Genomic DNA, 18,732 nt, shown 5'->3' on the forward strand with positions numbered 1-18,732 from the left:
ACGTTTGAGTGCCACTCTTGTCGTAGAGCAAGGGGTGGTTCTTGATCGCGTCGATCAGCATTACAGCCTACACTTTTGGTGCCATGTTCAATGTTAAGACCGGAAGTTTACATGCTAGTGTAGCTTCCGGTCGAGCAGAACGACTTTCCGCCGCGTTTCCGCTTCGCCATGGCGAAAAAATCGGTCCGAGACCAATTTGGCTCGCCGCCTGTTTTTCTGCCTGTTTTGCCGCCTAGGCGGGCAGATTTTTGCAAGATTTTGCCGCTTCCGACAGCTTCGAGACCAAGTTCCTACGCGAACGCGGCCTAACCGGCACCTGAATGGAAGCGGCGGAAATGTATACCGGAAATTTCGACCACCTGGGGACTTTAACGTGCACCTAAATCTAAGTAAACGGGCCTCGAGCATTTTCGCCTTCATCTAAAATGCGGCTGCCGCATTTGTTGCTTCATTTGTTGCGCATTTGTTGCGCATTTGTTGCGCATTTGTTGCGCATTTGTTGTTTCAGAATGCGGCCGCCACATTTGCGCCCAAAACCTCACAGAGTGTCAAGGCCTTGACAAACACCGTGACAGTTTTTTCCATATGCAGACATGATTCGCTGTAAATTACCAACCCAAACGGAAGCGCCCAGGAATGAAAGTGTGAAAGTAGCACCGGTTTCTTGAAATATGTCAGCGCGAAGCGACGAGAGAAAAGGGTGGGTTAGGGGGGGGGGGGTGCAAAAAATTTCGGGGGGGGTTTGAACCCCCCCAACCCCCCCCCCCCCCCCTTGGCTACGCCACTGTTTAGCCGTCACATATTTTTCATAGCCGTCACATATAGCCGTCATAGCCGTCACATATTTTTCACAACCAGCCTCCTAGTTGTGTGCGCCACCTAGCGGCATCCCAACATTAGTGAGACACGCCGCGCGCTTCCGTCGGATCACCTGTTCTTCTTACACCGTGGTCCCTAGTTTGACTTTTGGCAACGCGGTCCTGTGCATGAGATCAGAGCATGGAGGTAATTTTCCTTCCTCCATGGATCAGAGGTACGGTGGCTAGATGGGTAGGTGTGCCGACCGAGCGTAGTTCACCACTTCTCCGCATCATGACGCAAAAGTGGCGCTGCGGACAGTATTAACGGCTGAGCTGCGCGCAACGTACACGAGCAGCGTGGTTGATAGTATCGCTGCCTCTGCTCTAGCTTTGAAGTACGCGTTATTCAATGCCGTTTTGAGCAGTGTAGGCCAAGCCAGAATGAGGAACTTGTTGTCGTCTAGTCAGAAAAAACGAAATGCTGAAGTAAATTTTCTAGCTTGGCAATCGGTCACATTTATTGATATAAACGCGGCGCTCCAGCCCATTTAAAGACGTAAATGCATTTTTTCCATGCATAAAACAATACTGCAATGGTTTTATACGGTATGTGGAACCGTGTTTACATGATATTTAGCGAGTTCTAATGTTTCAATTTCGAGAAATCCAGCTATTGGTTTTATTGCTGCGTCAGTTACGGTATCTAAATTGGTGCGAGAAGAATTGTGTTGGTAAGTGCATATGGTTCACTGTTTCATTGTAATAAAATAAAGCAATATGTCTTGGACTAGATTCGTGAATATATTTAAAATACAAGAAACGCTCTCATAACTTGAGTCAGCAAACGCACCAATTCATAAATAGCTTAGCGCCAGCAAGGTCGCAACGTTGGTCCACCACATTAACATATTATTCACAGCACACGCCTCCGCTTCAGGTTATTCCTCTTCTCCCTGTTGCTTTCGCGTGCCATGTTCTTGCCCTTGACAAGAAAGTAAAGGCCTGTAATTGAATAGAACTTCACAACTTCGTTTGTGATCTTTTTCTTGTGCCGCTTACAGCCGATAAAATTCGGAGGATTTAACTGCAGAAAGGATGCAAATTCGGCGATACTGTTCCTTCGCAACTCATTTAAACTGAAGCACAGCTTGAAGGCGTCTTCGAGCGATGCTACAAGTTTTTTAGTGCTTCAGAAGGGAGCAACAACCCTGATCGACCTAGGCATTCTGTTGAATTCAGTAATGTCCCTGAACAATCGGAGCACTTGGTTCTTTGCAGGAACTTCCTTGCTACATAGCCTGCGCTATATATAATATCAGCCTAGAGCCACTTTTCTTTTCCCTGTAGCAGCGCAGTGGTGTTCGATGACGCAGGCGCTGAGCACCTGACGCAGGCGCTGAGAACCAGTTCACGAGGTGCTGCACCCTGCCATTCGTTTAAGCGGTGCAGCAATGGCGTCCGCTGAACCACGCCGTTCGTTTCAAAAGGTGCAGGAAAGGTGCAGGGCTGGTTCATGGTTTTGCTGCACCCACTCCACTGGCGGTGCCGCCTTGGTGCAGGCGTACAGGTGCGCGGCAGCAGCGCAGCAGACGACGCAGCACACGGGCGCGAGCGCCGTTAAAACCCCGCTTATGCACGTCTGATGTATCTACGCAAGTGTGGTGTGTATTTACGCCCCAGAAGGCGATCATACCTGCAGTTCAGGACCTCTCAAACTTACGCACTCTGTGCAAATTAGTCGGACATAGCATAACGCCTGCACCTTGGCATTCGTTTTCAGTGTCGCGCTGTGCCTGCACCACAGAAATCGCGCTACAGAATTTCTGAACATCTCGTGAACCGCCGTGAACTGGTTCACAGTGGTGCAGGCGAATCGAACGGACCTATGTTAATAGTCATGGCTAGGTGGCGTATGCCACCACCCGATTTAAAGGGTTCAGCCTCATCTATCCATCCATCCATCTATCCATCCATTCATCCATCCATCTCGCCTTTTCGCATAGAGTTGCAAACTCTATGCCTTTTCGCGCTCATCTGGCCATAGAGTTTCTCACTATATTTTGTAGTGTGAAATCATGGAGGAAGGAAAAACATGCATGTGTGAAACTCTATGCATCCGGCAGGCATAGATTATATAGGAGGCTATGGTAGTGCAAGCGACAATAAAGATGACGCAAGACGAAGCCAAGTAAGGACTGAAGACAAATCCGCTTATCAAAATGGCTGCGCTCATGCGGCGAGCGTGTTGGGCGAGGAACTTGCGCGTTGCGTTGAGTTCGCCGCCTAAACATTTGGATTCACTTCAGAAGAAATTGTTACATTTCGAGCCTTACGTATCCAAAAAACCTATTTCCGCTGGTTTCTTACGTTCGCCTCAGGTGAGTACATTTATGTGACCGATAAACACTTCTGCATGTGTAGTAATAAGCGTCGAATAATCGACAATTTTGTGATACTTACGGGGCTTTTGTAACTTGATGTTGTTAATCTGATCTGCAGAACCACGCTAAGCATCTGTTTATCTCATGCCGCTTTATTATCTAGTTAATTATTTAATTTCCTTTCTTTCGTGTGACGTTTTCGAACTGAGTGCAAGAAAGGTATGATGTGCAGTAATCGTAAACTTCTTGCACAAAAATAAATAAGTGCGTCTTGTAGTTGCGATGTGATGATTATGGCATTTCATATAGTGTAATTGTTTTGGCAGAGCTGGAGAGAGTTGTCGACGTCAGTTCACCGTCCTTGTAAAGAGGATCTGCAAAATGAAGAGGTCGGAGCTGATACTGAGAAGGCTGATGGTGATGCCAAGCTGAACGTAAAGAAAGTGACTCTTCACCCTCCGGAAATAAGCATCCAGTATCTAGAAAGCAAAGGTCTGTTCATGCTTTGTTTCATTTCTGGTAGTGCACTTTGCGAAAATCTGCCTGAATCTGCCACGGTATAAACGCGCTGGTTAAACGATAACATTGGGTATATATGTCACTGATAAAGGGGCCTTAATACACTTTCACTCAAAAAGTGTTTTGTCAGAATGTAACTGACGTTTGCAATGTTGGGAAAAAAAAAAAAAGGCGCTGAAAACGTTTCTTCATCCGGCCTTTCAGTGTTTACTCAAATCTTGGCAAATACCTAGTTTCTACAGAACTTCAGGCACTTGGCACTTTTTCGTGTATCGCGGGCTTTCTTTCAGGCATGGAAAAAACTTGCACGTAGCACATTTTGAGCAGCAAAAAGCTAGATCGGAAATACTTCAGCATGGTCTACAATTTTCTAGTATTTGAGAAGTACATTAATCAGTAATAAAATTAACATAATTAGAAGTAATACAAAAATTATCTGAATTGCTCCAAGCGACTGCAAACAATGTTACCTTGGTTCTGTCCAGCTCTGTGGTACACATGGTGTGTGTGTGTACATACACACACAATTGGTAGTACAGCACATGCGTAATGCGGAGGTCTTAAGTTCGGCTCGTACCGGGAAAAAGTAATCTTTTCGTCCACTTTCATCATCCCTTTTTCTCATTATTTTCTATATTTCAACTTCAACCACAGCTAATTACCCCTATGCTTTTTCCTTGGCTTCATTGCCTGTTGACTTTATACGGTCACTATTAACGAAAATCGAGCCCCTCTGTTTTCCTTGTTCATTCATAGCGAGTGTCTCGAATCTGGCAGTTGTGATTTCATTAGATAGCATACTTGGCTTTATTAGCCGCATGCTTGCTCTTAAAGGGGCCCTGAACACCATTTTCAGGTCCCCATATTTGCTCTATTCTGAGCATGTCATAGAACAAAAAGTAATAGGAATTATGATAATTTACCCACACAAACCCAGGTTATCAGTCTGAGAAAACTCAAAATACAAGCAAAATGAAAGTTACCCTCCACTCGAATTTTCATGGCTTTAAAGTGCATATTTCACTCTCCCATGACGTCATATGGTGCCACAGAATAGCAGCAGGGTTTTAGCTGAAGTTACCATGCCACGCTTGCCAAGCTTGCTCAACCTGTTGATAGCGTACGCTGTTCATGGACTCCGCGATCGGATGGCAAACGGTCAAATCTCGGAGGTCGTGGCGTCGCTTTTCTGGTTAAAACAGCTTCCATGGGACGGCCGTTGGCGCACCAAAGTGCTCGGCATGTGATGCATCGTTCCCGTGGTTGCAACACCTCGCCCTTGGCTCTGTGATACTTAATATGGTTGTAAAACGTAATGCCGTAGATTTCCTTGCACTATTGTGCAGACCTCAATTGTACATTACATATTTAACCAATTGTCATAGCGGCACTGTAACACGTGATGTCCTGTCTACGAAGTACACAAAATAACCGCATTGAGGCGATGCCATCATTGCCGCTCAACAAGCTTTCTCTGGTGCGTTGCAAGGCCCCTTTAAGCTTACATTTTACGTGATGCCATCGGTTAAAAAATGTTGGACTGGTGGATGGTGATCATGCACCCACCATGACCCTAAGTGGTGCAGGAAAACACTCCCAGGGCTAGATCTACTACACATGTAGTAGAAATTGGGTTTGTCAAAGTGCAAACCACAATGCGAACAATTATTTGTGTAGCCAGCATAGCATAGCAATCAATTGTATTTGTATGTAGGCTTGAGTATTGTCTTGCGGTTATGCAGCCTGCTTTAGCTGTAGCGTGAAGGATGGCATTTTGACATGTTATTACTGTCATTTCTCTGCTGCGTGCACTTGAAAAGCACAGTTCTTACCCTACCAAGGGGAATACTTTTTCTTTTCGAACAGATCATTTTTTTAATCACCTGTGGCAATTGTGATTCCACGTCTTTAGGTGGATTACTTAAGAGGCCGACATTAGTTGCGTGACAAATCGCCATGTCCATGTGAATGCTGAAGAAACAACAGAAGAACATTGCAGTAATTCTTTGCATCCACACCCTGTAGAAAATAGGGCACTGAGGAAACATAGAGGTTGTGTGGGCGTTTATTACGCACATTTTCCGTATCTGTATATTATCATCATCACACTTTTGCCTATCCTCTTCTTTGCCTGTATCTGTGATCATCATCATCGCGTATGTGCTACGCAGGTTCGCTGACGAGCACCTAGACCTAATAAAGGTAGCCCCAACCGAGACGTCGTAGTTGCCTTTTCGCGGCCAAATAAGTTGACTAATTTTTTGCAAAAAGACAAGTACACACTTCTGAAAAAAATACTGAAACAAGTTAATCGCGTGGTCAATAGGGGTGAATTACAACATTCTATTGTCTTATTTTTAATGTTACATCAAGCAGACAGGCAGGTTTGAGTGACTGCAACGATGTCACAAAAAGGTTAGTGAAGCTCCGTCTTATGGGTTTCATGCGTTACACTGATAAATATGGTGCTGCTTTCCCCTTTTCGAAGATGCATTTGTTTTAGGTAAAAATAAATATGAAATAGAGGCTGAACATATCTGTTCTTTCGCTGAGCAGTGCTTCAGCAAATCCAAGACAGATGTGTGTCATGTGAAGTGTATTGCAAGATAGTTGCATGGTAACTTGTCAGTTTTTCAATTTTTTGTATCTTTACTTTAAAGGTTGCATTGACATGTGGGTTTCTGATGCACCTAGCTAGGGTATAAATACAACAGGTCTGGACATAAGTTTTATTGTTGAATAAATGAATGAATAAATAGATTTTATTTAAGAAAGAATGGCTCAATGGTATATGCTGGGGTACAGGAAAATGGGTAAGGTATGGAAAACTGATTTCTAAGTCATGTCCATTTAACAGAAATCTTCATATGTCCATCCCAAAATGTGCTATGAAATACATTGGCGTTACAGTTAAAATTTTCTTAAAGGGCCTCCATCACTCATTGTACGATGAAAATATGCAGGTTGTCATGGTGTCCACATTTTGATGGTGACAGAAATCAAATACGCTCATGTACTGAGCTTTTGGTAGCATGTTACACGTCTCATAGCCCGTGATTTGCTTTGGGACTCCCATATTTAAGAAGGAACTATGCGGCACGGCAGTACTTCTTATTAAAGCACTAGAATATTTTGTCAAGTATGCACAGGAGGCCTGCATTTGTTACTTCAGTGTGTACAAATGCAGACTACCTTGCATGTTCCTCCACCTTGAGGTCCTGCACTGTCCAGGTTCATGCAACATGGTTTCTAATTCACCTCCCGGTGGGCTAGTGGTACTGTATATGCACCTGGGGCATAACCCCAAGGCCACTCCGCAGCGATGGCCTAGCGGTAGAGCATCTGCCTCGGATGCGGGAGGTACCGAGTTCAAATCCCGGTGCCGCCGGGAACCCACCGGCTTTTCTCATGGGTAGAGATGTCCCCTGGCCTGGTGCTCGGCTGTCGTGGGGGTCCACATCTCGAAGGAGGGCCCAATAGAGATTTCAGCTGTTGTCTCTGGGCGCCTCTTGTCCAACCACAGACGGCCTTGTAGACGAGCATCCGCCGCGGCTGTGGGAGGCAAGTGCTGCCGCCGGGTACCTACCGGTAAAATAGGTACAAGCGCGCTCCCGGCCTGGTGCTCGGCCATTATGGGACCTCAACGCTTTGAAAGGGGTGTTTGACCTTAACCCGAAGGTGCCCCCACTTCAATAGGTGCTTGGGGTGCCACATGGGAAATGACCGCCATGGGAGCGGCCCAGACACCACTTTTTTTTCGTGCTCACGTTGGTTTCGACGGGAATTCAGGGCGCAGGCTCCTTTCCCAAGCGTATCACCCCTGAGGGAAGCCGAATGCCAGGCCAGGGTACGCTTGTATTCTTTTGAACCAGTGGGTGCCCGGCGGCAGTGGGAATCGAACCCACAGCCTCCCGCAGCCGAGGCGGGCGTTCTTCTGCAGGGGCCGACTTCTGCAGGAAGCGGCTGGTCAGCATACTGTGTCAGAGGACTGGACCGAAATAGCGTGAAGATTCTCTTCCCGTTTTTCCGTTTTGTGCTTCATGAGTGATTTGAGCGGCACTCCACCCACATAACACCGGGATCAGCTGGCGTAAATGGTAGATGATGAGAAAGAAACAGAATCAAGCAAAATGAATCCTTATGCTATACCTGGCCCTTTATTGAAACTTGTTTACTTTACCATTTTTTAAAGGAAAACACATGTGAATATTGACAGTGTTTTATTTGAGAATACAGCAAACATGATTGCAGGGAACTTTGATGCACCTCACACAAGTGGCAGTCAAGTAATTATGTATGCCCTCTCTTTTGGCATTTTATACATGAATTAGCTTTGGAATGTGACGGGACAATGCTGTAGCCACATCATCTACAACCTACATAAAACATTAAATTGGTGTGCTTTTAAATTAAGGTGTAACTGCAGTCTTTTTGTGTGACTGTTTCACTTATGCAAGAGATTATATATCGCTTGTATTGAGTCATACCAACTTGTCGTGAACTTTTATTTGCAGCCTACAGGGACACCTATGGCGATGACCCAGTGTGGACAATGTACCGAAGAAATTTCAAAGGCCAATTTCCACCACCAAAAACGCGGCGTACGTGCATTGTAAGTTGTGCAGAAAACCTTCATCTGCTTTCATTTCGCAACCAGCTGAATATATAGAACCTTTATCGACCATGATTTACAATGATGCGCAATGCTTTCACATTCATTGTGGCACCAGTGACTAAAGGGACACTAAAGAAAAACAGTAAATCAGTTTAGACTGATAAAATACTCTTTGAAAACTCTAGTTTCGTTAAATTTACGATAAGAGATTGATTATTAGAAGAGAAAATAAAGGTCAAAGTTGCATTTATTGAATTTTGTGCCTCAACCCCAGCACCAGGGATTTCCCAGTCATTTTTTGGATGGATGGATGGATTTCAAATCATTTTTTGTATTTGAGTCGCATTGGCACAGTAAAGGTTCCTGAAATTTGCTATGTTCAATCTTTGGCTCTTTTAGAACACAACGTAGTCTATCTTTAACGATTAACAATTAGCTGGGTCCTAGCAAAAGCCGTCAAAACTCATGACGTCATGGCGAGCTAGTGTGGAAGCTTCAAGGCAGCATTGCCACCCATCTTTACTTTTTGCCCGTCTTCTGTCTTACTCTTCTCGCGGTAAGAGTCAAGTTTTTTGGTTTCGTAGAAGGGCAATCTACTAACGCAGACAAAATAATTTTTTCTCGTTAGTGTCCCTTTAAGAAATCGTGTTTCACATTCACCGCTATAGTATGAGTGTGCTGGTGACTCTCAAAAACGAAGTAACATATAATAAGCAGCTGGACATAAAAGTCACCTTGCTCGGCACCTGTTTCCTTTTCTCTCCATATAATAAGTATACCCAAGAATCAGGATGGAAGCCACTGCCATGACTTTAGTTTGATTCCTGCAGGTGCATGCAGCTTTTTCTTTTGCATTTAGAATTGCCTCTCTACCTTATTTCTGTCTTCTATAAAGATGAAAGAATATTTCACGATGCACTTCCTTCTGCAATACTAAAACTAATTTTCCTATGCATTTGTGACGAAATTGGTCGCTGAAGTACCGGAGGCTGCCATAAATTATTCACTGCTGCTGTTACACAGCAACTCGGACGGCAGGGATAGAACTACTGGTCTTGTGTGCAACCTATGGCTGCACTGCGATCAGCACTCTTTTAGTGATGTTCATAAGAGGGCTCATTTGCCATGCATTGTACTATATGTAGAATCACAGAACTTCCTTTTGCTTGTTCGTGCTCTCAATGCATGTAGTATACATAGTGTTGCTCTGAAATAACAGTTTATAACTTCTTGCATACATAAATGTGAACCATATTAGGCTAAGAACCAGCCTGCCTCTCCTTTCTTTTTCTTCTTTTCGTCCGTCCACCATAAAGCTACAACCGTTGAAACCGTGCGTCCAAGCACGATCTCTGCATCAAATCAGCTGAGTTACAGAGAATGCTTCTTAAGATACAGAACGACTTTACTGCCTCCGTCATAAAATGTTACATTGACTAAGTTGCCAATTTAAAAACATTGGATGCATTTTGCTCATAATTCCACTAATTTCTTGCTTTAAGGGGCCCCTATACCACCTCTTATACTTTAAAAGAGTCGACCACCACTCGAGTTTGGTGAAAAATCAAGAGTCGTCACATAACATACACTGTTGTGAACATCTCCAAATTTTGCATTTGTGTGCGGCACGTGGAGCTTGCAAGCGGAGCGCAAAGTTACTTTTTTCTCGAGCACTCTCTTTTCAACACAAGCCTTCTCCTCACTCTTTTTCGGCTGCCATATTTTGTCATATAGCAGATTCCCATGCAGTGCTGCTATTTGACCAATAGCTGACATCACTCAAGAAGGATGCACATATTTATTGACGCAGTTTAATAAACAGGCTGAAGTAAGTGAAAATCTGTGTTTTGAATTTTGATAAGAATTACATACTTCGGGAAGTATGACTGTCGTACTACATAACGCCTGCTCATCCACGTAGGAATGAAAGTTTGGCCATGCTGCATATTAGTGTCGTAGCCGTCGGGTCTCGCTAATTTCAATTAGTTTGAACACTCAACTAGCCTATAACCACGCAAAACTTAAGGTCAGACCACACGTACGCTTGCAAGCACACCCTCACTTCTGGCCGCTCCTGGCTAGATGCCTCGGCAGACTTATTGCTATCCGTCGGTCAGGCTGGTGCAGAATAAAGCTGGTCCACACCATGTAGCACAGCCAGACTTGAGCACACGAGCACTCTAGCCCTGTCGGGCACATAGTTAGCCGCTAACAGCCAGTTGCATGTAGCTGTGTCTGCAGCTTAGCGTAGATACCGCGGCCACCATGGGGTGCTGCGACGAGCCCTCTCGCTGAGGACAACAGCGTGTTTTGATTGGTATCTATGAGTGACGTTACTCAAGGCCTGAGTACCAACATCTGATGAACAGGTCATCTGCTTCCCAAGTTGCACACTCTTGAGGTGTGTCGGCATCATGGTCGAAGCTCGTTATGTTAGGAATCCTTTCAACGTGAGTCCGATGTGCGGCATCCATCGCATAGCCAATGTGTGCGCTGCCGACATACTCGCACGAGAGAACACGAAGATGAAGTTTGTTCAACCCTCGGAAATTGTGAGATTGTCATAGAGATAAGTGCAAAAGAAAATGTGCTACTCGTGTCACTCAATGCGAGAATAGCCACTCGTAGCTATCTAGTACACTGTAGCACAGCAAAGGGATGAGACACTGTGGCAAGATTATTTTGTGGCAAGAAAGCCACAAAATAAAACAATTTCACGCTTGTCTTTGGAGACTTGCAAATGCCTCTTGTGTGGTGATGCCAGTAAGATCAGGTGTTGCATCAGCAGCACGTAGCATGCAACATGGTGGCAACAATTCCGCATTCCTCTCTGGGGCCTTGGAACTGCCTCTCCATGTGTGGTGATGTGAGCAGGATCAGGTTTTTTATCAACAGCATGTAACATGCACTGTAGTAGCACCAGAAGGTTAGACAAAACACGTACAATCGCTACAGATTTCGCATATTTTGTTATTCACAGAGCATGGCACTATAGTACACAGGCACTGCGCATCTGACCAACACATCATCAGAACAACGTTATTAAACCTTAGTTTTCAATACAAATTGCCGAAAGAAGTATTAAGCTTGTACTTTTCTTGATTGAAATTAGCACAACAAAAATTTACACTGTGGCATGGACACACCACCACCAAACCCCAGCACAGTCCCAGCCAGCTAATCTACAAGGGTTCGGTGGTGGCAAAGGTGAGGTTGTTGAATGGGAACAATACTTTTTTCTCAGGCTGGGAAGACCACTGACAGGGAATTAAAATAATAATTAGAGTGTTTGAGCTTTGCCTGATCCATGATTTGTTACCATGATTCCCAAAACGTCAGGCCCACTGCACAAGCACCATCTCTTCGTGAAATTGTGGTAGACTTGCCCCAAGATCAGTATTTTAGCATACTGTCATTGTGCAGTGTGCTTGAGCATCAAAGTGTATTAAAGGGACACTAAAGGCAAATATTAAGTCAATGTGGACTGTTGAAATGTCATTCCAGAAACCTCTCAGTGCTTGTTCCGTGCCAAGAAAATACATAGTTAGAGAAAATTGCGTTTGAAGGGTCCGCATACCTCTAGCACAATTCAACCGGCCCACCTCGTGCGGGGAGTGGTCATGTTGTATACGCCATTACCACCCTCTACTGCCATCAATGAGTAAAGCAGTGCTCAACAGCCAGCGCTATGCTTTTTTGTGTAAAATGCAAAAGCGTGGCCAGAAACGGAGCCAAGACAGAGCCGGCAGCGCAAAAGCGGAAAGGAACGTGCGCGGTGAATTGGAAACGCAATCCTCGACGCTCGTTGTGGTGGACCTCGTTGACGACTGACAACGACACATTGGATCACGTTGCTGGGCTTGGGTTTCAGCTATTTAAGCTGCAAAGAGCATGGGCATCCCTTTCGAGCATCCCGCGACATCACATAATCATGGAATTTTCTTCTACTTGCGGTTTGTGTAGCGTTGCAAGCCAGCAAAACCAGCCCAGCAGTACACGATAACCAAACTACTGAAACGCGAAAGTGTGGGCGGCGTAGATGAGCAGTGCATGGATTTGCCTAAACTTCGTCCTTTTGTGTTCAAATGGCTTTATGATTTTAGAGATTGATCATTTTCAAGTAAATATTGTGCTATGAATGCAACAGTTCGCAATGATTACGTATGTGGGCAAACACTGGCCTTGCTGTGTTTAGAATACAATGAGGGCTTCGAAATTCAACAAGATAAAGCATATTAACCCTTTAAGACGCCGTGTACACAATTGTGTATGCCACAAAAGTGCATCAACAGCAATAGCATTGATGAAAGTAATGGTACTTAAAATGTGTCGCATACATCTTCAAAATGTTCTGATTGGAATCGTGTTGCAAGTTTGAATAACGGGTGTCAAAATGTTTTAATAAAACAAGTGGGAAAGTAGACAATTCTATGTACTTGCTAAGTGCGAGTATGTCGTTGTATGTAGAGGGTGTACCCCTTTCATTGTTTTTCATAGCGTGTTGCATCAGGCATAATTTTAAAGTGCCTGGGTGGTTGCTTTTCAAGCCTGCTAGACATGATATAGTTGTTCTCATATGCAATGTTCCTGTAGCGAGTTTTCGCAAGGAGTCCGTGTTCTGTAAACTTGACAAAACTCTAAAGAATTGAAAATCCTTAATATATTCTGCAGCTGTGTGCTTTTTATGATTTAGAATATGCAAGAAATGTGGTGAAAGTAAGTTTTCAATCAACAGAATTGATTGGCGTCTGAAAGGATTAAAAGCGTGACAAGAATGTTTGGAGCCACAAGCCAGAAAATTAAACAAATTCATGTATTAACATCATTCCAATTGTAGCAGAATGGTTGCCACACTCGAGTTCCCTCCAGTAATTTTCATAGGAAACTCTATGGTTGCGGCTGCCACCATGTGGTCCATGGTATAGGACCAACATGTGCAGAGGGCATCTGGCGGTAACATATGATGTAGCACACAAAGCTGAAACTGCCTATTCTCCCAAGATCACCTACAACTTAAAAGCATCTCCAGCATGCTCTTCAATGTACTTTTGCAAAGTTTCAGCCCGTTACACTGCATAATTATCTTGATGTTGGAATTCTTGAAAAGGTTCAGCAAGTAATTATAACAATAAATTGTCATAATGTCCCTTAGGCACTTAATCTAGGCCACAGACGCATACTTTTCTCTCTTGCCAACTAATGCTGTGACATGATTGGTACGTGCATCACATTGTAGCGCAAGCATGTGCTTATGCACCACAGACACCGCAATGGAACACGCAAATAAATGCCCATTTTACCACTGTCTTTTGTGTTCATCACATTGCATAAAAACAAGTTGCTTATAAAAGCGATACCACACCAGTTTTCCCTATAGTGTAGATCCATCTAGAATTGGCTAAGGTCATCAAGGAACAGGTTGTAACGTTTTTTTGCCAGAGTACAATAAATGGGTGGCCATGCCATTACCCTTGGCATCACACTTTCACCGTTGCCTTGGTGCTGTCGTCATGCACACTTGTTCGCCTTACACAAACATGTTCCTCCATCTGGTAATGCTTTGCAGAACCCCCTGGATAGCTTCGCATATCATCCATTCCCATAGTGCTTGGGATCTGCATTGTTTTTGAAAATCTTGTTTGGAAACAGCACCATGTGCCACATGCGCACAGTAGCCTAGTTGTCTCCACTGTGTGTAACACACTTGTTTTCCACACCATGTGATGGGCAGCCTCTGAATATCTGTCTGGAACAACCACGACTTGCCATACTACTACAGTTTATGCTCATTGTAGATGTAATCTCAAGGGAAAAACAAATAAGCCACTGTGATAAAAGTAACTTATTTTGTGTGCAAAAATGCCTCAAATGGCTATTTCAGACAGCAATTGGAAGTGGTTCAGAATTATTTGCTGTCGCGCACCTGAAATTTGATTACATGATTCACATAAATATAGTGCACCAGTGAAGGGAGCTGATTTGTGGGTGAGCTTCAGTGCACGCACTATCACCTCTGTCACCATGTTCATTATTAAAGCAAAACATTCTCTGCGAACCCTCCCGGACTTTCCTGACCGTAGCTGCTGGCTGGGTGGGTTCTGCTTCTGCTGCTGCTGCTGCTGTCTTGCTGAATAGTTGGCACATAGGACAGCACTGCCATTTTTACTACCTTTTTAGGTGTCCAGGCTGCTGGCCTTGTTTGCTATGGAATAATACAAATGATACCTGAATATCCTCATTGCAACAAGTATATGTCATCAAGTGCACAATTCTTTCATGATGCAAACCTTTCTAACTTTTCTATGCCTAATTTTATCACCATTAGGCCACAATTGCATCTATACTTCTATTGTGCCAATGCCAACTACCTCCTTGCGGCCGTGTGTTTATGATGGTGGTGATTTTCAGGCTATGGCACATACCCGCAATAGGGGATCAACAAAAGCAAGCGGTAGATTTAAAATAACTAAGAAGAAATGAAGAAATACAAGGCAATACAAGAGTTGTCACATTGCGTAGCACGGGTGCGCAAGAACACATGTGCCTGCACCAGTTTCATTTGTGCCAGAGACGCAGGAATGAAATGGGTAAATTTCTAGCATTTCATCAATTGCTTCACATAGATTCTAAAATGTGCATTGGATCTGCATAACTTATTTATTTGCTTCCTTCTCTCTCTCTCTCTCTCTCCTTTCTAAGCCTTTCCGGACAAGGCAGACTTCATTTGTCCGCGAGACAGTTGTTGTGCTTACGGCCTCGACTTCCCATTGCAGCTCAGCATCAAAAATTTCACCCAACCGACACTTGTGTATAATTAGCAAGAAAAATGCGCTGTGCAGGTCTGCTTGCCCGCATTACACCAGCCAGCACCTAGCCAGTAGCAGCTGGTGGGTGCTGATGAGCAGTTTTGATAAATTTATCTACATCCTATGCTGTATGGCTCATTTCACAAACCATCAATCTCATGCAATGCACGGGGTGTACTATGAGCAGAGGTGGGCAGATGTCCTCATTTTATTGTGATAGCAATTTTATGGATACTCCAGGCACATTTCTGCCGTCGGTGTCGCCGTGAGGTTCCGTATAAAGTCAAAGGGCGATAAAATCGCCACACAGCGCGCCATATGCTGTATGTGCGAATGAAAGCGTGCAAGGGTGAGCCAGTGATTGCGGCTCCATCTTGCGCACAAAAGGGAGGGAAGAGAGAAGGAAGCGCGCTGTCTTCTGTCGCGCACAACGCTCTGGGGTAAGGAATGGGGAGGGGGGTTGGCACGTTCTACTCCGGCTGGCCCTGGCGCTGCCCGGGTCACTGTAGCTTGACAGCCAACTGTATAGGGGACACAGTCCGCCGTGCACTGTGTTTTCGCAGCTTAGTTTGCGTTGATGTGAGGCGCATCACGAATGTCAATTCGCTTGCTGCCACTCTTCCTCACTTCAGCGTTTTGACAGCGAGTTTCCACGGTCATCAAGTGAGATGTGTTCATGTTCAGATGTGTTCACTGCATTAATTTTGTTGCAATGCTTTAAAGGTGCATAGTATATTAAGTGTCACACATTTATCATTTATGTCATTTTATTGCGATAGCAATTATATTGCTACACGCGTGTGGTATTTGGTTGTTTGAACAAGGCGCGCGGGCGCCTAGACGAAGAAGACGAACTGCTCTGGGCTCTCGAGCTATCGGCTGATCTGGCCAGCGCTGCAGCTATCTTTTGTAAATATACTTGTAAATAGTCTCCTGTCCTTAATTCTTCGTTCGCGTAACATTTTGGTGGAGGTGCGGGGTATTGCATAAACCAAACGGCATAACCTTAAATTGGTAGAGGCCATCTGGAGTGACGAAAGCGGTCTTTTCTTTGTCTTGGTCATCGACGGAAATCTGCCAATAACCAGATCGAAGGTCAATGGACGAAAAGTGCTCTTATTTCAGACGGTTTGTGAAGGATTTCGCAGCAATCGCTCGACCACTCACTGAACTTCTGAAGAAAGACGTGCCTTTTACTTGGGGTTCCCCTCAGGCTTCCACATTTTCACGCCTTATCACGATTCTGACCAATCCACCGATCTTGGCCCACTTTGACCCGTCCGCACCTACAGAGGTCCGAACCGATGCCAGTGGTTATGGGATCGGCGCAGTCTTAGCGCAACGACAACACGGACACGACCGCGTTATAGCCTACGCTAGCCGGCTCCTGACAACTGCAGAGCGCAACTATTCGATTACCGAGCGCGAATGTCTTGCTCTCGTCTGGGCTGTTTCAAAGTTCCGCCCATATTTATATGGCAAGCCCTTCTCAGTAATCACAGACCATCATGCGCTGTGTTGGCTTTCGTCGCTCAAGGATCCTACTGGTAGGCTCGGTCGTTGGGCTCTCCGACTACAAGAATATCCCTACACAGTGACGTACAAGTCGGGACGCCAACACCAGGACGCAGATTGCCTCTCTCGCTACCCAGTCCAAGACCCGTCCTCTACGTCTGATACTGACACCGACGCCTGCGTTCTCTCTGTTTTTCCACTGGTCCATGCCACCGACGAGCAGCGCCGTGACCCGTCCTTGCGTGTCATCATTGACCGCCTGGAATCGTCACTTGCCGACAGCTCCCTTCGCTTATTCACACTTCAAGATGGCGTACTCTACCGCCACAACGTTCACCCCGACGGCCCAGCATTACTCCTTCTGATCCCTAAACACCTTCGCTCGGCTGTTCTCCACGAACTTCACGACCTCCCCACTGCCGGTCACCTCGGTGTGTCACGTACCTACGACCGGATCCGCCGACGCTTCTTTTGGCCAGGGCTTGCTCGCTCCGTTCGAAGATACGTAGCTGCGTGTGAGAAATGCCAGCGACGCAAGACACCGTCGACGCTCCCTGCTGGGTACCTTCAACCAATTGACATTCCCGCAGAACCATTCTTTCGGGTTGGTTTAGATTTACTTGGTCCTTTTCCCTTTTCCTCTTTCTACCTCTGGGAACAGGTGGATCGCTGTGGCCACAGATTACGCCACGCGCTACGCCATCACCCGAGCGCTCCCTACAAGCTGTGCCACAGATGTTGCCGATTTTCTTCTACGCGACGTGATTTTATTACATGGAGCTCCGCGACAACTTCTCACAGACCGTGGCCGGACATTCCTGTCGAAAGTTATCGCGGACATCCTGCAGTCCTGTGCCACGAGGCACAAGCTATCCACGTCATACCATCCGCAAACGAATGGCCTCACGGAGCGTCTTAATCGCACTCTCTCAGACATGCTCGCGAAGTATGTGTCTTCCGACCACACTGACTGGGACCTCGCTCTACCGTTTGTCACCTTTGCGTATAATTCCTCGCGCCACGACACAGCCGGTTATTCGCCATTTTTCCTTCTGTTCGGCCGAGAACCAGCACTGCCCCTCGACACAAGCCTCCCCGTTCACGCAGCACCCACCAGTGAATATGCACTTGACGCCATCGCCCGCGCTGCCCACGCAAGGGAAATTGCCCGTGGCCGCCTTCTGCACTCCCAAGAGAGTCAACGGCGTTTGTACGACCAGCGACACCGTGACGTGCACTTCCCGCCTGGTTCTTTGGTGCTTCTATGGTCTCCGTCGCGTCAGGTCGGCCTGTCAGAATAACTGCTGTCTCGTTACACAGGCCCCTACCGAGTGATTCGTGCCGTGACTCCCGTCACCTACGAGATCGCCCCTGACGTCCCATCTGCTTCCCAGTCCAGTGATATCGTGCACGTTACACGACTGAAGCAGTATCACCCTCCCAGTGATGACATTTAGACGCTCCGGGACGTCGCTTCTGCCGCCGGGGGATTATGCTACACGCGTGTGGTATTTGGTTGTTTGAACGAGGCGCGCGGGCGCCTAGACGAAGAAGACGAACTGCTCTGGGCTCTCGAGCTATCGGCTGATCTGGCCAGCGCTGCAGCTATCTTTTGTAAATATACTTGTAAATAGTCTCCTGTCCTTAATTCTTCGTTCGCGTAACAATATGAACACTCCAAGCACATTTCTGCCGTCGCCGTGAGGTCCCGTATAAAGTCCAACGGTGATAAAATCGTCGCCGTGCACCATATGCTGTGTGTGCGAGTGAAAGCATACGAGGGTGAGCCAGCGATCACAGCTCAATGTAATGCACGCACGGGAGGAAGGCCAGAAGCGCGCGGTCTTTCACGCGCGAGGCACGGGGGCGAGGAGAGGAGAGGGAGGGAAGGAGGAAGGAAGGGGAAGGAAGGGATGGGGGGGGGGGGGGGGGGGCGTTATGCTCTGTTGGCTGCTGCTCACAGCGCAGGCGCTGTACCTTAAAAGCAATCTGCGACGTGTGCGAAGTCCCCGCCCGCGCCGGCCTTATATTAAAAGTGATCTGCGGTGGAGACAAAATGCATACGCTGAGTACTGGTAGCTTCGTATGCGCTATGC

At 46.0% G+C, this 18,732-nt stretch overlaps 1 protein-coding gene across 1 annotated transcript in view; it reads left to right on the forward strand.

Moving 5' to 3' along the window:
* Nucleotides 1-2,992: 2,992 nt before the first annotated feature.
* Nucleotides 2,993-18,732, forward strand: part of LOC119436612 (uncharacterized) — a 41,864-nt gene continuing 26,124 nt past the window's right edge. The window contains exons 1-3 of the mRNA XM_037703518.2: nt 2,993-3,178; nt 3,508-3,673; nt 8,215-8,312. Coding sequence (XP_037559446.1) covers nt 3,020-3,178; nt 3,508-3,673; nt 8,215-8,312 — 423 coding nt within the window. The 5' untranslated portion in view covers nt 2,993-3,019. The remainder of the gene's footprint in view (nt 3,179-3,507; nt 3,674-8,214; nt 8,313-18,732) is intronic.

Source organism: Dermacentor silvarum, chromosome 1 (genome assembly GCF_013339745.2).
Source record: "Dermacentor silvarum isolate Dsil-2018 chromosome 1, BIME_Dsil_1.4, whole genome shotgun sequence".
Taxonomy (NCBI): domain Eukaryota; kingdom Metazoa; phylum Arthropoda; class Arachnida; order Ixodida; family Ixodidae; genus Dermacentor; species Dermacentor silvarum.